The sequence below is a fragment of the Seriola dumerili genome, unplaced genomic scaffold (assembly GCF_002260705.1).
Source record: "Seriola dumerili isolate Sdu_G_001 unplaced genomic scaffold, Sdu_1.0 BDQW01000056.1, whole genome shotgun sequence".
Lineage (NCBI taxonomy): Eukaryota > Metazoa > Chordata > Actinopteri > Carangiformes > Carangidae > Seriola > Seriola dumerili.
The window spans coordinates 4,207,184-4,228,712 of NW_019174311.1; the positions used below are offsets into that span (position 1 = coordinate 4,207,184).

Below are 21,529 nucleotides of genomic sequence, written 5' to 3' on the forward strand. Positions count from 1 at the left end.
TGCTCCCTGCTGAAGTCAGACTTGTACTGAGGGAGAAGTGGGCAGGGTGAGGGCTGTGTAGTCAGACCGGTGAGCGTGTGTCTGCGTAGAAGGGGTGGAGTTTGGGGTTGTGTCAAAGGCTGTGTGTGTGTGTGTGTGTGTGTGTGTGTGTGTGTTTGTGTGTGTGTGTGTGTGTGTGTGTGTGGTGAATAACCAGTAGGACTCACACCTTCTGTGAGTTGCCTCTGTCTGCTAAATCAATCCCAACAACAAAGACGGGGGGGTTCAGGGAGAAGTGTGCCGTTTCACACCTTCCAGGAGCCAAATGGAGCTCATTGTTGGGTCACCGCTGCATTGAGTGGTCACTAAACACACTGGATGGTGTGTGTCAATCAGTGGGGAAGGATGGGAGCTTCCATTGGCATGCCCAGACATGAAAAATGCCCGCAGTCTCAAGCAGTCTGTTTATTATTGGCTCACATACTTGAAACACATCAGTGTCATTTTGAAACTTAAGTATTTGGGAAGTTTTAAATTACAGATATGTATTTTTAGATTGTTTTTGTTCTAGTAAATTGAAAAGAAAACATAGTATAGATGTTAAAAATAGGGGTCATAGGTCATGTACCCCCTTGTTTTCCAACACTGTGAATATGAGATTTTCTGGGTCCTGTTCTGCCTTTACTTCACCTTCACTTTTTGTCGCTGGGATGGGGAGGGAGGATGGTTTAAACAGGACGCTTGTGTAGTCAAAGGCTCTAATTTTCATAAGGCAACAGGTGTATGCAAACATACGTATCTTGTTTGCATGTAAAGGAGTTTGTTCGTAAATGATATAACCGCCACCGAACAACATGGATAAGCCTGGATGGTGAATTCAGTGTTTCTTCCTGCCAACCTAGTGTACAGTTAATTGTTAAGTTAATTCTATTCAATCAAATGAACCTTTTTACTTTTCCATTTAGATTTCAGTGTTCATGACTCATACCAGAAAATCTTCCACTGTTGGTCTCCTTAAATGGACAGTGACAGGTGGTCCTATCAGTCAGCCAGAGGAGTCAAACACTCATGACCGTCTTGTGTTTGTTCATTAGATCATTGTCTGTGGTGAGCTGCTGCTGCTGCTGCTGCAGCTGCTGCTGCTGCTGCACTGTTGTCATAAAATGAGAGGCGTGCTGCTCACTGTCAGGTAATGCCAACCTGTTCAACTGGATTGTAAAAACGGATGCACCTGAGGCAGCAGCAGACATCAGCCTGTTAAAAACCAACGGCAGAGTCGTTTTCACTTCCAGCCATCAAGATAGAGTATTATTGTTCCTCAAAACCTTGTTTGATTGATCCCAGAGCTCATCACAAGGTCTAGTAATTTAATCAATGAAGAATACTGATTGAATTGCATGTGGTGTAACTGAACATAAAACATGTTGGATAATGACTGATAAGATGACGCCCATCAGAGAAATGTTCTTGTATCCATAGATGATGTAAATACAGATGAAAAAGACTACCTGTGCTATCTTGCACATATTTCACAAAGTTGATTTCTACAGCTGCTTGTTCTTCAGAATTACATGTAAGCAACTTGTGAAATGCTTCTTAATCTCCAACAAGAACGGACGTACTCTTGCTGGAAGAAGTAGGAATCAGTTCAACTAGACCATGTCCACATATATAGAGTGGAATGTTTGATATTATAGATCAGGAAACTGACACTGATTGCTTCTTTTGTCTGTCTCTTGCCTTTAACACGAGGCAATAACTGGTGTGATGTACTGTGGCTGTTTTATGTGTCTCTGATGTTTGCTGACCTCATTCAAGCCCTCATTATTTTGAGACCGATATAACATTCACTCCTATGCTATGTATATCAAGATAGGGAAGTATAAAACAGTAGTGAACAGATACACACAACAAACAAATAGTGAGACTGAAGAGGTGCAAACCGTTCTGTTACTGTATGTAAAATTGCAATTTTATCAACTCTCAATATATTTGAAACATGCTTATCATCTTATTCTACAGATTTCTACGGACAAATGAAACCACAATTAACAGAAAAGAACTTAGGAAAAAGATGGCACAGTTGATGCCAAAGTTTACCCCCAGTCTTTCAGCTTACTTGTCCACCTCATACCTGAACAGGAAAAACAAATGACCTCTGACTCACTGTTCTAACTGTTGGAGGATTATGTTGTATTTGAGTTGGAGCCGTTGAATGTAATCTGATTACTTTACTGAGTAATCCAACTGATTGCTCTGTTTCCCTGTAATTCAGCCACTGATGTCATCATTTGCAAACATGCTTCTAGTCTGGTTGTGGATCATCATGGAAAAGCAGTAGGATGGGCTTGATACTACATGCAGCCATCAGTGACTCACCTTTCTGCTGCAGTATGCTGTAAATATAAGGAAGGCAGCCAACAGGAAACAAAATAACCAGGGATTTTTTTTTTTTACTGTGAAGTCAATCCAGTTTCAGTTAGATTTCTCAGGTGATGTGCATCATCCAGTCTTGACCAAGATTACAATTACCAGGTAGATAAAACCTCCCAAGAATTTTATGGTTTTTCCTGGGGTGCTACAGTACACCAGTTACAAAACCCAGAGTGGGTAAATCTGTCTCAGAAATACAATCAATTATTAGGTACTAGCTTGAACCTTATGATATAAATATTTTTTCATTTTTTTAATTTTTTGCTAGAAGTTTCAAAAGTGAAATATCACACCCAATATTACATGAATTGCCCTTAGTTTTGTTGCATTCAGTCTCCACAGGATGAATCACTGACTTTTGTCACTCGGCAACACTTCAGTTCAGAAAGCTCTAAAACTAACGACTGAATCCCAGTTAAACTTAACTGTAGTTTACAAACATGAAAGATTGGTCTCAGACGTTTGGACCTACTGTTTATATTTACATATATTGACAGGCTTTGGGATGAATATATATTTATGTAACGTATACAATATAAGCATACAGTACGTAAACATATGTATTTTAATAGGATTGACATATACGTCAATATATGAAATGCTTCCAATTTTTAATAGGTTTCATATATAATTTTTACATATGTGCTTTTATTTAATATGGAAATATATTTCATACATGGAAATTCAATATATGAACATAAACTGTTTTGGTTCGCTACACCAGTGTTAATGTTAACACATCTCTCCCCTGTACAGTAAATGACAACAGGCTCTCTGCTCAGAAGGGCTTTAGACACTTGTTACATGTGGTTGGACATGTACGTGCGATTGTACAAAAGCAGCAAATGTGCCTGTTGTTATCACTTTGTGAGTAAGTGTAGATCACTATACAAGATCTCATTCCTACAGTTTCATTTCACACTGCTCAACGGAAAGAGGAAATACCAGGTGCTTTGCCAAAAGCAACAATATATCTAGACAAACAGTCCATTCATTTTCTCTCACACTGTTTCATATGGTGGAGCTCACAGTTCCTGGATTAGCAGTTTCCTAACAATAGCCCACATAGTTTGCTATTAAAATGAATGACTTTATGTTTTGGTATGTTTCAGTTTTTCAGTCTGTGCTCACCAAAATAATATACATCTCACTGTGCTTAAATCAGACCATATGGAACAGTACCAATGTAAATTATGCTTAATCTGTGTTTTTGTTTCTGTTTCATTTTATGAGATTACATCTGTTCAAAAGAAGAAACCTAAATTCCTTTTTCATAATGTCATTCCCTGCATTTTTGGTGGGCTGAACTTTGGCGCTCTCCGAGAAGTCATTTGCTTGTGTTTATCCAGACTCAGTGGGTGAGAGCGGCGGTGCTAAAGTCACACCTCAGGCCACTAAAACGGAGTCTGGAGATGAGGCCCCCAACATCAGGTGTCCAACAGAGACTCTGACGTGCCAAAGTTCTCACACAGGACCACCATAAAGGATTCTTAATTGGACCGTGGTCCTCCTTTGAAGACAAGATCAGTCAAAGTCAGATTAACTGTTTCAGTTTCTAAATTCTGTGGATGCCCGGTACAAGTTTATGTGATTATAGTAAACTAGTGAAATGACTATAGACATGCACATAGACACTCACTGTTGAAATTTATCTTTTGTTCTATGATTTACTGTCATTTGTGTGAAAAGCAACAGACAACATCAGCAACAAGACAAATTACAATAAGTGTTGTAAACAACATGATTCATGATTTATCTGGCTGACATCTTAACTGTTAAAATAATAATAACAAAAACTAATGAGAGAAACGACTGCACATATTGAGCTGACCATTTTATATACTTTAATTTTCAAAAACGCTTATCTATCTTAATTATTACAAGGTATTCTGTATACACTTAAAAGAAATCCATATAATGTAGAAATAAATAATAATATATGTGATATTATGGTAAATAAACAGAAAAAGAATCCAACTGATGTACACTGGTAAAACCAATGTACTGGGGGCAGTTTTGTGGGAACTGTCTGAGGTGTTGATTCAAATCAGTGCTCATTTTTGAGTGTAGTTTCTACAATGCAGTACCTTGTTGTGTACCTTCAGGGTGCACTTTGATACTGTTAAATTCTAATAAACAGAGCAGCTTTTCCTTTCCTTGTTCAGCAGGACCTGATGGTTTTTTAGACTTTTAATGTGCCACATTTTCTCATTTTGCTGTTTGTGACTGAGTGTCCTGTTACTACAGTATCTTATGAGCCCTGAAACTGACAACATGTAGTAAAAGTACATCAATAAATAATAAGTGAAATTATTAAATTTAAAAAAGAAAAACTTACTTTACTTTATCATTCAGTAGATGAACTTAATTAAAACCTAATTATTTTACAGTTCTTTTTATCTCTCATTAGCTAATTTTATTTTTCTGCTCCATAATTTTCCTGTCTAATAATTTGTCTACGTCACTATCTGTCTGTCCTCTCTGTTCTTCTGTAAGTTGCCCCAACATTACCTTGAAAATCTTCTGAAATGGGTTTGTAAGGGTTGTCAAAGTTGACAGACAAAATGAATTGCAACTGTAAGTAATGTAACTCACTTGTGTAGCTGCCTTTTGAATTGTGATCTACAGTCGCTGCTATTTGACTGCAGAGAGACTGTTGTATAAAGTGTTTCTGTTTGTCCGTGCTGTGCACCCACTGCCGGTCTGCCATTGAGCACAACTCTTGCTCTACTATTTCGACTATGAACACACTGGCATGAGCTGTACAGTCATAAATAGTTTTGATGGGGTTGATAGATTTTCCATTACAGGCTTGCTCTTATCCTAAGTAGCAGGTCAAAAAGTGTATGTCCTCTCACAGTGGGTGCAGTGGTCCTGTTGACACTTCAGTCCTTCCAGAGAGGGTGACAGCATCTCCATGGCCCGATAAGGGCTGTGCAATGGCTGACACCAAGGGAAAGAGGAGAGGCTCCAGTGGCAGGAATGCTGGGAAGACGGAGGGAAGGAACCGACCGTCCCCCAGATCAGCTGCAGCAGCTCCCCCAGAGTGAGCACATTCATGCAGGCAGGTTGTAAACTCATTAGCATCTTCATAGAAGCAGCGGTGACACACACCTATAAGGATCAGAGTCATGCCAACACAGAAATCCAAGTGAATCCCTAACGCGTATCATTTTAGTTTCAAATATTCCAACCAGTCAGGCTCAAACTGTGGCTGTGAAAAGTTGGAAGTTTGTCTTTGATCGAGGGCAGTGGCTGTGGTCAGCTTGACTTCATGTTTATCATATTGGATGTCAGTGGTAACAGTGACCAACAGTGCCAGTCCATTGAAACTTCTCAAACCACCGTCCACATGTCCAGTATGTGCCACCAACATACAGTGTGGCTAAACGGCTAAATACGCTGCTTGCTTGTAGTACTACCGACCAACCATCATGGAAGCTCTGTATCTCTTCCAGAAGCTGCAGAAAAACATGTCAGAACATCCTGTCAACTGTAACCAACATGAAGTCAAATGTAGTGCTCCATGTTGGTTCATGAAAACTGTAATAGAGATCATCATATTCTTACTCTGTCATTTTCACATTATAGGTGAGAGAAAAAGCAAAAGATTCACTTTTTTAAAATAGAGTGTCTCACCATAACATTTTAATTTTGCGTGTGTGTAGTATATAGTGTAGCAAAGCCTCAAACAAATGCACAGATGTGTCTCCATGTGTTATGCACTGTTAAACCAGCTGTGTGTGCAGTCGTAGCCTTATTTTCTTCTCGTTCAAAGCTGTAGCTCTGTGTGTATTTGCTCCTGTGTTTGTATGTATTTTAGAGAGTGGGAGTTCATAGGTTTGAGTGTGTGCAGAGGCAGCCACAGGTGTGAATGCCATGTGACTGAGGTCAAGAAGGGTAAAGTGAGAGTGTTCAGCTGTCTGCTCAGATCACTGTGAAAGAGGAGTATGTTGGGAAGGTACCAGGCAACAGTGTACAGGCAACCTAGCAACAAACATTGTTAGCAACGCAACCTTGAGTCTTTGTGTGTGTTTGTATGTTTTCAGTTTTCATTGGGAATTTAGCTGCTTCTTTTATCCAGAGTGAGATATAGTAAGTACAGTGAGACGTATGTGTGTGTGTGTGTGTGTGTGTGTGCACTCAAAGTTGTCAGAACAGTTATCACATCTGAAAACCACTTTATTTCTTTTGTTTTTTTTTGTTTTTTGTTTTTTTTTACAGTGTGTAGTATTGCTCCCATTTCGCAATAGTGCAAAATTCAATATTTTAAAGTTCTTCTTAAATAACAAACATAAATAAACAATTGTCACCACATTAAACACAAACTAAAAAAAGTTACAGTCACACTGAAATTGCACAAATGGATTAAAGATAACTTTAGCAATCTTTCTATTTACAGTTTGATCAGCAGAATGGAGGCCAAAGTCTTATGTGGTTTCATGTACCTTTTTTTCTAGTCTGTCCCTGACGCACATCGACTTTACAGAATAACAGCGTCTCCATAAGACCACCGCAGCCCCTATTCTACTGGGTCCACTAATGTATAAATGAAAAGTAAGGTAGTTTTAGATAAACATAACCGAATCAACAAAATCCTTCAAAATAAGGAAAAAAAAGGCAACTTCTCAGAAGTCTGGAATGGTATCACCGCGCTACACATGAACTGAACCCAGGTATTGACTCTCAACTGAGTTGAAAAGACTCAAAGTGACCCATTTCTTTTAGACGATGCGAGTTCTGTGGTGACGTTCCTAAAATTACTCACCACAGGTTCTATAGCCAGTATATGTGTGGTTAATCATACGGTGGTTCCTAGTTCATGTTTGTTGCAAAAGAGCTGGATCCATTTCAACAATGAGGTAATATAACAAGACACTACACTTGAGAGTGTAGAGGGGAATATGACAGCACCAAGTGTCAACAACGTTACTCATTAGTGTCAAGTGTTGGTATACTGAAGGTAAACTAGTACTTGCTGCTTTAATGTCATTGTAAGCTGTCACAAGTCCAGGGATATCCACCTCCATGTCTTTTTAAAAATAATAGAGAAGTAGGATTAAAGAAACCATTGAGTCCCGTCATTGACTGGTCAATAAGTTTGGAAGCAACTGAAGCCTTTTGCACAAATGTAACATACAGTGTCATATGAGATCATGCTTGTGGCAGTGAAGAAACATTAATTAAAATTAAAATGCAAAAGTCAGTCCTCTCAGGAGAAACTCCCGACACACACAAGCTGAACAACTACCTCTCTCACACTTAGACATTCTCTTAGTCATTTCCATTGACGATATGCACATCACACACCTAAATAAATATATTAAAAACACTCTTAAATAGGCATAGGTCTGTCCGTTTCCTTCTGAGCATCTTTAAAACAGAATATATTAGAATTTATTTCATTTTTATAAATACATATAGTTCAACATAATTATTCTCTGTTTTTATAAAAAGAAAAAAAAAGTTCCAAACTCTTGTACAGATCTGAGGACCTAGCTTTTCTATGTCATTGGTGTCCATGCTCTCTTGCAGTGCAGGAAGGGTTTACAGCATTGCCTGTTACTGCCACCTAGTGTGGCATAGCAGCACTACAACATTTTATCCTCCTGTTAGGAGTCAATGCCAGTACGTAAACATGCATGGTACAACCAGTCAAAGGCTACATTCCAAAAGTAAAATCATTCACTTTCTCTTTTTTTTTGTTTTATACATTATTGCAAAAAATCCTGACATCAAAAAAAAAAAAATCTTGCAGAAGACAGCAACATCAAACCAAAAAACATTTACATCACACATGACAGAATCAAGAGTCCACCACGTTTCACGATGAGTGTGTCAAACACTGGAGTGGTGGGGAAAAAAAAAGTGGGGCTTGGGGAAAGACCGGTCAGTTTTCACACATCTTTATCCAGGAATATCTTTGTACTCATGAAGAGAGTGGGAGCTGGTGTCTGTATGGTGGAGCTGTACAGTGGAGCTTCAGGCATCAGCATAGTGGGGTCTAGAATTATCGGCAAACTTGGTAAAAAGCAGCCAGATTGGTTTGACCAATGACCGATATGATAAAATAAAAAAAATGAGATGGTGGATCTTTCAGGAATCATCTGTCGTCCCTTAACTATTCATGAAAAATGAGTAGTTACTTGTGGAACATTTAAATCAAATTGCTAAATTCATGACTTAAGTTGCACATTTTGGTTGGCAAATCTTTACCAAGAGTGCCACTAATTCTTGAGGTGACTGTTTATGAACCAAACCAGGAGCCTCATCCTCACCATTCCTCTGTCTCTTCTCCCCCTTCCATCCATTTACCTGTCCTCTCCTCTCCTCTCCTGTCCTCCTCCTCCTCCTCCTCCTCCTCCTCCCCGTGACAAACTGAGCAGTTGCGTCTCTTCCCAGAGCCAGTCTGGGCTGTAGCAGCGGAGGCTGAGCTCAGCCAAGCGGTGACCCCGTGTCAAAGGCTGGTGGAGGAAACTGAGAGGGTTGGCGAGGAGGGCGGCGGGAAGTTCAGCAGCTCCAGCACTGCCACGCCTACACTGCTGCGCCGTGTGAACATGCAGGAGGCTGCCACCCATTTGTTGCTGCGCGGGTTGTATTTCTCGATGGAGTTGAGACTGGAGCTGCCATCGTTACCCCCCACTGCGTATAACCAGCCGTCCATAGACACCAGGTCATGGGTGCTCCTGGAAAGACAGAGAGAAAAATCGAAATTCTGCGTTTGTTGTACAGTCATATTTTTTAATGAGCCACATAACAAATCATTTTTGTGGCTCTTATATAAATAATCTCTGTGCGATTTGTTTCATCTACCTAATTCTAGGTTTATTACAGAGTGACAATAAAAGTCAGCGCCTGTTAATTTACATTGGATGCAGTGTGGGTTTTGCATTACAGTCACACCGATGAACAATGTCAGTGACTGCATTGAAAAACTGAAAGATTGTGAGATGAAAGCATTTTACATAGGGAACAATAACTGATATATTTCAATAAAAAATACTGACCCTTCATCATTATTGCAGTAACTAATAATTCCTCCTGTGCCACACAGTCTGAGGACACCAAGAAGTGCCAATAATACTTTAGTTAATTATAAATTATAGCAGAGGACCAGTGGAAATAGAAATCTTTTCATCAACAGGATATACAGTAGCAAGATTATTTTGAGCCAGACAATCATTCCAAAATACTTTCACATCAGCACGTGCTGAACGTGGCTTTAGAGGAGTGACAGATGAGGGATCAACACAGCGTGATGTTTTGGAACTGTGAAAATGGAGCGTCTCGGCAACTAGATAAGAAAAGCACTCAAAGCCACACAGCTGATTAACACATGAGTTATTCATGGAGCTGCGCAGTCAACTGTTGTCATTATAGTGTAGGAGCAGGGAAACCTGACTCAAAGGCAAGGTATTGTGTGTCTGTGTGTGTGCGTCTGGTCCGAGGGGAATAAGTCAGTTTGCTGATGTGTTCACCAATCAGACTGCTACGTCTCTAGATCCCCTCCCTGATGCCGATCTTGTATCAATACAAAGCTGTGACGCTGTGCATGCGAGCCTGCTTTGATAATCAAGACAAGTTTCATCTGCTAAGAAAAAAGACAGAGACGACTGTTGTGTAAAATAGGTCATTTGATGATTATGCGGTAAGAAGGTTTAGGCAGTAAAGAAGACATTCAGATGCCCCAAATCCCACGCCTTGAGGAGCAAAGATTTTCCACAGAGCAAAATAATCACAGCCGTGGTAAAAGCTTTGACAAGCTCCATACAGACAGCACTACAGTTTCACTTCAAAGGAGATCTCATCCTCTGCCTAAGTGAAGGCAAAACTGGGGTTTGGACCATCCACCCTTCCTCACCAAGGTGCCATTTGAAGCACAAAAGAAGGATAAAAGCTGAACAGACTGGATAGGCCAAAATATTGAGTGCACTTGAGGCCAGTAGATTTCATCATCATTATTACTATGAGATGAACCTGTGCACTTGAAATAGCAGGACCGGGTTGTCCTGATGGCTCAGTTGGCTGAGGTGTGTCACATTTAATTAAATTCCCTGGATCCATCCCAGGTCCTTTGTCACGTCATCTCCCCTCACATCTTTCTCTGTCCCTCTCAACTGTACGAGGTCATGCAAACAAAAGCAAAAAAAAAAAAAGCATATTTTTGACACAGCAAAATTCTGTATAGATTGTAATAGAGAGTCTTTTTACTGTTAAACATAAAGCAGCTGTGTAACTTTGGCTTAAGGTGTCTTTAGTATAGATGTGACGGATGGATTCTGCTTGTTTTAGTAAGTTTTTAAACTTAGTAAATGGCATCTTTGTGATATAACAAGTAGAAGTTCATTTGGCTGCAAGCTGCTTTCTAACCTGCCCTGGTGGCTGAACGTATCTCTGCAGAGCTCGAATCTCTTGTGCCTTTTCACTCTCTCATGTTGAAAGTGAGTTGTGGCAGTTACAAATATTGTATTTTCTAATGTTGTATAAAATAATGTATTTGCTACACTGTTCACAGTGGATAGAGTTCATTTCACTTTTAACGGCTTTGAAAGACATACAGTACTTGTTTTTCAAAGCCTCGCTTGTGCTGTTTAACATGAATTCTGGACCCAGACTGGGGCTGAACATTTAATTGAAAAATGATCAAAATCACAATGTGGCCATGTGCAATATTCAAATCGCAAGAGCCAGAGCCAGAGCCAGAGCCAGAGCCAGAGCCAGAGCCAGCGACAGTCAGAGCCAGAGGCATATTGTTGTTGTTTTCGGGTTGTACGTCCGTCTGTACATGCCACTCTCGTGGACATGAGATCTCAGTAAAGCCTTGATGGAAGCTGGCACAAATGTGCACTTGGACTTAAGGATGAACTAATTAGATTTTGGTGGTTAAAGTTCAAGGTCAAGGTCACGGTGACCCCCCAAAACAGTTTTTAGCCATTGCTCAAGACTTCAGACAGTAATTATGAGAAGATTTCACATGAACGGTTCATATTTTACATGACTCTGGATAAACACGGATGTAACCTGAAACTACACTGATAAAGGTTTAATGCGTCACAACATTCCATTATAAATAAAGCATTGTGGTGCTACAGGGATGTCCCGGCCAAATAATCATATTCTCCAGACATACGTACCTACATGCTTGTTTGGTACAAACCCCAGAAAAAAAAAAAAAAATCACATCATCATGATTTTTATAGGTTTGTGAAGATGAAATGCAAATATTACCATTCCATACCATTCAGTAAGATTTTTTTTTTTTTTTTGCATATCGCTCTTACTAACCTGCGTATGTTCATGGGGGCCACTCCCTCCCAGGTGTTGGTCTTGGGGTTGAAGCGCTCCACTGAGTTCAGGCAGCTGGTGCCGTCGTTGCCTCCTGCGACATACAGCATGCCGTCCAGCACGGCCACCCCAGCACTGCTGCGCCGACTCAGCATGTTGGCGATGGCCGTCCATGTGTTGCTCTGTTCGTTAAATCAAGAGACTGCACATTTGCACCTGTCTTTTTTTCCTTCCACGTTCGCCTGATCTAAACCAGGCAACAGACAACTTACTTTGATGATAAATTTAACAGCATACAATTTACCTGAGGGTCATATTTCTCCACTGTTGCGAGATGTGAGGAGCTGTCATAACCTCCCACTGCATACAAGCTGCCATCTGGAGGGGAGAAGGGAGTAAACACTCAGAATGTAAATATCAGCAGTCAAATACCAAAGCGGCAACTCCCTTTTGATTTCAGATATTAGAATATAGACAGTGAATCATAAACATACGGTAGAGCAGTTTGTTCACGATATTCATCTTACCCAGAGTTGCGACTCGGACATATCTTCTTCGGGTGCTCATGGCAGCAATTGAGGTCCATGTACTGGTCAGAGGGTCATAACGCTCTGCACTGTAAGAGGAGAAAAACACTTACATGTATTAGATATAGTGACACTGCAAGGCTGTCCTATTAGATGAACTGTCTTTGAGATCTGGCCAAGAAAATCAAAATGTCCGGCACTCATAGCCAAAATGTCAGTCTGTGTGTACCTGTTGAGACAGGAAGCTCCATCATAACCTCCAGCAGCGTACAGCAACCCATGCAGGACAGCGACACCCAAACAGCTCCGCCGTGTTCCCATGGAAACCTCAGGTTGCCAGGAGTTAGTGATGGGGTCGTAGGACTCCACGGTTGCGAGGTCTGAGGTGCCGTCATACCTGAGGACATGTGGATATAAATGAACCAGAAAAGGCTTTTTCATGACCGAACGTTGCCTTGAATAATCTCTTCATATATGAAATGCATGGCAACAGAAAAACAGTCAGGCATTTTTAATAGAGGAAAGACCATAAAAGCTTATCCGAAGCACATAGATGAATCTAATAGTTTTTGCACAACCGTCACTCAGGATCATTTATCATGTAAATCCCCTGCCTGCCAAAGCTTCCTGCTTATAAAAGTCAGGTTTAGTTCACATCACACGATGTAATGTTTGAATAAAAGATAAGATGGTGGGTTGACTAGTTTGGGGGTCAACGGTCTTCATTTCTCACCCTCCAACAGCATAGAGTCTGTTGCCGATGGCTGCCACGCCCACCCGTGCCCGCCGGGTGGACATGGATGCCACCATGTGCCAGCGGTCTGTCCTGGTGTCGTACGCCTCGCAGTCTCCATGGATGGCAAACAGGCTGCCACCACCTGGGACACACAATGTTGTGACAAAATGCTTTAACATCAAGCAGTAATGTAAACATGAAAATGTAATATTGTAAGCATAGTGCCTTTGGCTAATGTGTGCTATCATTTCAGAGGAACTGTTGCAAGCTGTGGGGTAATTCTGGCTGAGACACACATTGGCTACTGTCTTAACTGTCATTAAGAATTGGCTTTTATTTGGATATTGACATTTTGATACACTTCATACTTGATACGCTACAAGTATTTTGTAATTGCAAATTAAAGTTTTTAGGCTTAAGACAAAAAAAAAAAACTTGAAATGAATTTGTATGTTTTTAGTTGTGAGAGTATTTTGAAGCTATGCAGGGCTACAGCAACAAATCACCACTGATTGAATTGGACTGACTCATGCAACTTAAAAAATGGTTATGGATCTCTAGACCTATCTAGAGACGACAGCAAAGCAGGAAGTGGCATTCTCTGTTTCACTCAAATTGCAGTCACATCAGTTCAAACACGTTTTTCACTTTACTGCACATTACAAACTGGAAAACAATATACTGCAAAACTCCCAGACAATATCTGATCTTATATAATTATATCACTGTTTTTCACCTCTCAGTTACAAAAATACAGATGTTTGTACAGTTTATGAGTGACATGAGATGTGTGGCTAAGTGTACCCTGGTGGGTACCTTCAGGGGCACACTGACCAACGGCGAAGAGCACAGGGCTGGCGCCCTCACAGCGTCGCGGGCGCGTTCGGCTGTTGCTGAGGACTCCCCTCTGCTCAGGCATCAGGTGGTACTTCAGAGCCTCGATCAGCAGGTCCTTACACTCCGAGTGATGACGCACCAGCAGCTCAGTATCCACATTGCTCATCAGAAAGTCTCGCCTCAACAGTGGCAGCCGAACACACTTCATCAGCTGACGGGGACAGAGGATGACGGGAGGTCAGGATGCAGAAATTAAGCCAACACGATGGGGCTTTTTTATGTATATTATAGTCAAACTAAAAAAGATTCAGTGCTTCTGTCAGGTGAGATGGGACAAGTTTTACCCAAGGTACATGTTGCCTGCGTCCATCTATATCATGTTTCACCCAGCTCAACACAGCCCGGTACACTTCCTCCTCAGATGGCACGTTGAGATTGTCGCTGGAGATCAAATCCAGGACCTGGATGCAGAGGACAAAGCAGATGGGCAGAAACCTTCTACATAATGATTTACAAGAACAACTTTAAACTCGCAGTGTCTTTAATTCAACTGTGACCATCAGATACGCATTTGCGGAAGTGGTGAACATGTCAACACACAGGAAGTAACTTGCGCTGGCACAGACAGTTCTGTTCAGACAGTTCCTCCTCATTGTACCTGACTTTTTCTGCTGAGCTGTCGTCTCTCTTCCTTCTTCCTCTCTTCTCTCTCCCTTGTCTTGCTACACTTTATCCAGACTGATATTTGACAGGATTGCTGGCGCTCTGTTTTGTCTGCGTTGTTTTAAAATGACACTCGTTTAATTGAATCAATCAATGAAAAATAAAGCAAAACAAAATAATTTTAGGAACCCGTTTATCTCTGACCATTCACACAAAGATGCTTGCGTGTCACATCAAGGTCTCTGTACGTAGTAGTGCTGTGATATATTTAAGTTACCATTAGAGCGCGCACGTGTATGTATGTGTGTGTGTGTGTATATGTGTGTGTGTGTGTCTGTGACACAATGACTGCTGCAGTCTGAGTGGCTGGCTGGCTCTGCTCCCAGATCAACCCAAAGCTGGCAGAGCTGGGTGGGGCCAGAGCAGCCAGCTGCTGCTGCTGCTGCTTCCTGGCCAGATCAGGGCAACAGTTAACAGCCTCCCAGGAACAGCCTCCACTAATCCAGTCACCCAGAGGAATACTGCTACTGCTGCTGCTCCACCCTGCAGTCCCTCTTACCTCTGCACGCACATACTACATCATGTAAACTCAAACAATAGTGTGAGTTTGAAGAGGAGATTTAAAGAAGATCGCCTGAGTGTCTGAGTGTATTAACTGACCTTGTGGTTTGGCAGCAGGAATGAGAGATGAATGAATGAAAAGGCTAAATCACAATGCTTAAGATGTCTTTATGCACACAATAAATCAGGATACACCCATCCTTTGTTGTCTTCATAATGTCACACATGTAATGCTACATCAGTGATGAATCACCAGAGCAGGCCAGTCAAAATCCTGTCATGCCTTGCCACTTCCTTCACAGAACAACGAAAGAAAAACGGGGCGTATTTCACAGCTCCATGAGCTCAGAGTCCTTTAGAGCAGCCAGTACATAAATCCAGATCTGCAGATTTATGACAGAACAGCTGCAGACAGAATGGGCGGTACGCCAAAGGAAAGACTGAGACAGAAGAATAGAGATGAAGAAGAGAAAATGGTCTATTTTTAATCTGCCTTCATGCCGCTTAACTTTCACTGTTTTAATGGACTGTGCCCACACACTCACACTGCACATCCAGTCTCAAGACTTTGAAAGCCACAGACGGAGAGAGAAGCTTTGAGTTTTACCCTCAAGGAGCACAGTCTCGTCAGTGCTGTGGGGATTGTTCCTTAGAGAGGTGAGAAGATAATGGGAAAGTGATGCTGGCAGCTGTTTGTTATTTCTTTTCAGCGGCACTTTAATTCATTGTCACCTGACACGGCTCAACAGGCATTTGTTTGAAACAGACGCCATTTCATACAAGAGATGACGCGGTTTTCTCCCTAACATGCCGGGCGTTTAGGTGTAGTGTGATATTTTGTAAATAAAGGCAAAAACATAAGAATCAACAAAAGATTAAAAATGAAAAAAAGGTTGAAATATTACCCAAAGAACTGAGTTTGTACTCTGGGTATTTTAACATCATGTTTATGACCTTTCAGGAAGAGTTACAAGTATAGTTGAAAAATATGTGCAGTGGTGCTTTAACATCAGATTTGTAAAGCCCAGTGCTGTGTGTTGATTTTGGGTGGTGGGGCTATCCTTTTGTTTAAATCTGGATCACAGACTGTGCTTTCGTTGTTTCTTTAACCTTTATTTAACCGGGGAAGTTTCTCTGAAAACAATGTTTTCCTTTTTTAGGAATGCCCTCCCCAACGCACACTCACGCTAAGATCGAGCTGCAGTCGGATCTGTTGGCAGCTGAGCAGCTCTAATGAGGAGCTGGTGTTATGTGCCTTGCTCAAGGCCACTTTAGCAGTTTATCTCACTACTCTGGGAATCCAGCTAGCAACCTTCTGGCCACCGCTGCTCCAATACTCAACTAGCTTGCCTAAATCTAACCTGAATTTCCCCAACAATCTTGGCTGAATAAATAACAGTAAATTAGTTCAACCAAAAAAGAAACCCCTATTGAAACCTCAGAGAAGTAAGCAATGCTGTTTGCTCTATAAACAGTATAGCAGCTGTGAAAATGTCACTGGCTCTGCCTAATTACCACTTCCAGGGCAGGAACCACAGCGTTGCCTCTGCTGAGCCCAGCTGATGAATAAGAGATAGTTTAGCTAAGTTGATGTGCCAGATAAAGTAGTCCACGGCAGCACAGTGGGATGATAAAGCCACATGAGACAGTGATTGATGCAGCCTGCTGAGGAAGAGGAGAGGGTTTCTAATGAATGTTAAAAACACTACGCCATGCTCATGGCCACTTCCCTTGAGGCGTCTGTGTGGTGGGGAAAAAACATGACTGGTGTGTTTGCAGGCAACTGTGCTCAGATTAGTGAGAAAAACATCCCAAACAATATGCAGGAACAAGACAAAATGCTTCTTATTATGTCAATATCTCTGTGTTATTTGGCATATTTCTAAGGAACTGGGTGGACTAATCAAGCTGAGCCACTGAAGCGTAAATAGCAGCACGTTGTTGACCTTAAAGTCAATAGTTGTCTGTCGTGAATTTAAAAACAATGACATTTTAAAGTAATACGACTGGCCCCAGCTGTCACAACGTAACGTGAGACTGGGACATATCAGGAAATGCTTTGTCTACTAGGCAGCAGCTTTTACATTGAAAACAACAACAACACTGCTAAATGTCATGGGAAGCAACTTACCATTATGACAAAAACAGGGAGCTGTTTTCCAGTAGAGAGATAACCAACAACTGTTTATTTCTTTAAAAGCACTAGTTTGCAGGAGACAGAAGAAGCATCAGCCCTACCTGTTTCAGTGGCAGTAGCATGAACTCTTCTGTCTTGGACACCTCTACAAAGTGCTGCAGGACATACTTGTGTGCCGACTTGAGCAGGTCACTGCAGGAGTGCGTGTCAGCGAAGCCTCGGATGCCCAGGCAGTTGGACGGGTCCAGCTGGCTGAGGAGGAACTTACAGCAGGCGTCCCGCACCCCGTTGAGCTGCAGCAGGCTCGCAGCTGGGAGCAACGTCTAGCAGTTACAGGTGGAAATACACTGTGAGTCTGTTGTGTCTTTTCGCGCTTTATCAAAAAGTCTAATTTCAAAATTTTGTCCATAAACCTGGATTCTTGTACTATACCTGCACGTTGCCTTCCCCGACCACAATCTCAGCTGTGTAGGCATACTGGACTAGCTGCTCCAAGGCCTGAGGGTCGATGTCATGAAGGGTGACGTGGGTCTGTCGACTCTCTGACATCTCGTCTGCATGACCGCACAGAATGAGAGCTGTTACATTTTTATGTTACAACCAGTTAAACTCTGGCTAATATAACTGCTTCACAGTTCAATCATGCTGGCACAGGGCAGCTCCTAATGTATACAGCACCGCTGCCAAATATCACAGCACATCTCATTTGTTGCTTTCCATTTAATCAGTTGTTGTAACTGAGGACGTTTTTGAAATTTCTGAACCTATACTCTCTTGTGCAAACGTGGGTGTTCCTGCAGAACAGTGGGTCAGAGGGTTTCACATCGACAGAGCAGTCAAATGTTTCATCTAGTTTGAAGAAATCACATACACAGTATCTGCATGGTAGCTGTGATTTTACTGTTTAGATGGTCATGAAAGATCAACAGATTCTGTTGAAATGGGCCAATTACTGACTGAGCCAGACGAGTGGAAGCCTAGCAGCAGAGTCTCACAGCCAGACAACCAACTGTCTGGAGACACATTGTACCCTGACAAGGGTCTAGAATCAGGAGGAAATCTGAGACAAAAGCACACCTCATCTGACCACCTGTGTCCCAGACAGGAAGAGGGAGAAGGAAGTAGCGATACGTTCACTGCGCACACAAGTGGTTGTGTCATCAAACTTTGAGCAACAGAGCGAAATGGTGCGCAGTTTGATGTCAGAGCTTAAAATGTCTGAGGCATGCAACATGCTAGGCTTCATGGATTTCAGAGATGAAAGCATGAAGAGTGAAGTGGAAGTGGTGGCGTGTACAGGAATAAATCAGACAACATGCACTGAACTTACTGGTAAACATGGCGTGGAAGTAGGGGCTGCAGGATGCCAGCACCACTTTATGCGCCTTGATTTCTTTGTTGGAGACATGGAGCACAATGTCACACAGCAGGCCACGCTGTCGCATCCTGTTCATGGACACGAAGGAGTCGTGGTAGTGGCGCTTCGAGTTGTGCGAGATGCTGTGGCCATCACGGTTGAGCAGCTGCATGCCCCCTTCCATCATGGTGCCTGATGTGGCGGTCACGGGCTCTTGCCTGGGCCGCACTCTGGGCAACTGAAACCCCCAGAAAACTGCTGTTTTTAGTGTAATGTTATTTAACACCAATTATCAATGTCCTATAAAAATGTCTTTTGTCAACAGAGAAGTCTTCCACCTACAAAAGCTTAGTTTATCTGCAGGGATGCAGGTGTTATGACAGGTGCCCTGAGCAATCAATGTACCTACTGTTATTGCTATAGCATCTATCTTGACAGCTTAGACAGGAAGGCCACAACATGACAGAAATATCAGTACCATTACAAAGTGTAGTAGGTTGACTGACCTGATTATTTGACATCAAGTGTCAAGACTGATTAATCTCATTATAGCAAAAGAAAGAATGTCAAAAGATGGACATTACTACTTAAACTGGAATCAAATCAATGCAGGCCTCTCATCCAGCGGACTGTCTTGGTTTATCTAATTGCAAAGACTCCTGACTTGCAAGTTTAATTGCACCAGAATTAGCTATAAGCCCCCTCCCACCTCACCCCAGCTGCAGCCTCGGGAAGGCAGGGTGGGTGGAGGGAAGGATGTAGCCTGAGTTAGCCTTTTCCTTTGTACTCTCCGCTGCCCTGCTCTCGGATGGAGAACACACTTCAGAACGTTGCATAACGGTCATCACGTGGCATCTGAGAAGTTGTTGTCTGCCGAATATTTAGGATGCCCTAAGGCAAACTACTGTACGAGGTAAACCCAGCTAGAACTAAATTAGAAACATCACAGGACTGAAACAGACTTCAGGAAGAAAATGTTTTCATTCGGTTTAGTGATCCCTTACAAGGGTAGAAGAACAGGATAATGAGCAGAAAAGTGTGAAGGAAGGTACTCCAAGCTCCTCTGATCCAGAGCTCCTTCATAGATAATGTGTAAAATACCCTTAACTGGCTAAATAAATATAATTATTATTTCTTACCACATGGCCTGCCATGTTAGTTTATCCTACAGTGGGATGAGGATAAATCGTACCCTTCAGTGGTGCTTTATTTTCATTTTTCTTTTTTTTCATGTATGTAAAGGTAAAGAGTAGTTTCTATGACAATAACACAAGCAGTACAATCTCAATAAGAGTATTCCATGATCAGTCTGAAGTCCAAGAAATGCAACAGAACAACACATTATTGATTCTGATAAAGTAAAGTTCCCCATGTCTCTAGAGTCAAATAGACTGGGGATCAGTGCATTGTAATAATGTTGTCATCTGTTCAGAGGCACTCTTTCAACTAAATACTCTGCCCTGTCCCACTGAGGACCATCTCAAATGTCACCACAGCTGCTTGGCGACCAGCTTTGGGTCCCATTTTCCAAAACACAACAGACAACAAAAACACACCATGTTCCTCTAGGAGGAAAACATCTGCTCTCGTGGACAAGGAAATAACATGAGACATTGCTGCAAATTGAGACACTGATACACAGGAGGTTGGGACAGACGTGGCAACACAATTGCCACAGTCAAAACTGACAGAGTGAAGCACTTGTCCTGTTCATCTCGGGCTTGTCTCTTAAAATCCTCTCTCCCCTCTCTGGCTCAAAATCTTGGCTGTCATCCACACAAAGCTACAGTGGCTACTTGAACAAACATGCACAAGCTTGTTGGGTACACAAATGTTGCACTGTAGTCTTCTTAAGGCAGAAGGATGTTTCTGTTCATATATCAGCCTCCATATGTGAACTGGAGAAACCCCAACCCCCACTCCATCTATTTTGAATAACAGCAGCTATCAGCTGCAGCGGCAGCAATACAGAGAATGAATGTGTAATTTCTTTACCGGTGGTTGTGTCGCGGTTATCCTTGGAAACAGTGTCTTCTCCAAAGTGATGGCAGATAAATCAACAGCTGTCGCAGTCAGATTGGTTTAAATCTGGTACCAGTATTTGGCTATCTGTCCATATTCTGACTCAAGCATACGAAATATAGAGAAAGCCTCTGTTTTGTGCTGTATGCGGTTGACGTCAATGCAAAAAAAAAAAAACTGCATGAAAGCTGACATCGGTTTGTTAAGGTGGAGCCCAAACTGCCAGAGGTGAAAGGAGCCACGCTGCTCATGTTGTTGAAATATGATGCCGTTTGAAGGAAGAGCCGCACCTTACCCCACGCAGGAAGTTATTTCTTAAGCACAACTGTAAACTGTTAACAATGGATGTTCGTTTAATACTTCACGGGACACAAACGACCTTAACTGCTCCTTTTTGTCTGAATAGAGTACGGAAGTGCGTTCGATATAGACATCTGTGCTACCGCGAAAGGCGGGGTTTTGCTTAGAAGCAGCATGATTGGTCAGAACCTGAACCACCACCTGCTTCTGTTGGCCTGTACATAAAAATCAAACAAACGGCAACTGACTCATAAACTCACTATTCAATAATGTATAGATCCCAATACTCTTTTCCTTTTTTGAGGGCAGTATATAAGTGTATTTGTCATTCTTCTGTTTAAATAAAACAGACTTTTGAATCACGGCTGGTTAAATAACAATTTATTGTTTTTTGTCTATGTATGAGCTAACTGGATTAGCTAACGATAGCTCTGCCTGACAGCCGAATTAAATCCAGCAGCACTCACCAGCAACCGTCGTCGGTGTTGATGTGATAGCAGTGATTTCTTCCGGTCTGTAAGCTTGCCCAGCTTTGTAGGTGTGCAACGTAACGGACGAAAACATAAACAGGAGAATTTCTCCTCTGTGGGTGTGCGGTGAAGCTGAGCATTTAATTAAAACCTCACGTGTAGCATCAAAACACTGCTTGTTCTTGTACGCACAGCTTTGACAGTGAAAATTCGAGGTTGGTG

At 41.9% G+C, this 21,529-nt stretch overlaps 1 protein-coding gene across 2 annotated transcripts; it reads right to left on the minus strand.

Moving 5' to 3' along the window:
* Positions 1–8,792: 8,792 nt before the first annotated feature.
* On the minus strand, positions 8,793–21,476 carry klhl17 (kelch like family member 17). 2 transcript variants are annotated; one of them, XM_022741831.1, is made up of 12 exons: positions 21,305–21,476; positions 18,489–18,753; positions 17,591–17,712; positions 17,260–17,481; positions 14,142–14,258; positions 13,795–14,008; positions 12,958–13,102; positions 12,454–12,621; positions 12,225–12,313; positions 12,002–12,075; positions 11,698–11,879; positions 8,793–9,098 (listed from the first exon to the last, which is right to left on the minus strand). In XM_022741831.1, the coding sequence occupies exons 2-12, from the start codon at positions 18,700–18,702 to the stop codon at positions 8,870–8,872; spliced, it is 1,776 nt and encodes a 591-aa protein (XP_022597552.1). In that variant the 5' UTR covers positions 18,703–18,753; positions 21,305–21,476; the 3' UTR covers positions 8,793–8,869. The 2 variants fall into 2 exon arrangements, with proteins under 2 accessions (XP_022597552.1, XP_022597551.1); XM_022741830.1 differs by lacking the exon at positions 21,305–21,476 and adding an exon at positions 20,511–20,589.
* Between the last annotated feature and the right edge of the window lie 53 nt (positions 21,477–21,529).

Excerpts from the sequence above, each read along its gene's own strand:
- klhl17 (XM_022741831.1), bottom strand. The coding sequence starts at position 18,702 with ATGATGGAAGGGGGCATGCAGCTGCTCAACCGTGATGGCCACAGCATC. Across the intron at positions 14,259-17,259 it reads TGCTACTGCCACTGAAACAG|GTCCTGGATTTGATCTCCAG; the intron begins GTAGGGCTGATG and ends CTCTGCATCCAG. Across the intron at positions 13,103-13,794 it reads CCCTGTGCTCTTCGCCGTTG|GTGGTGGCAGCCTGTTTGCC; the intron begins GTCAGTGTGCCC and ends TGTGTGTCCCAG.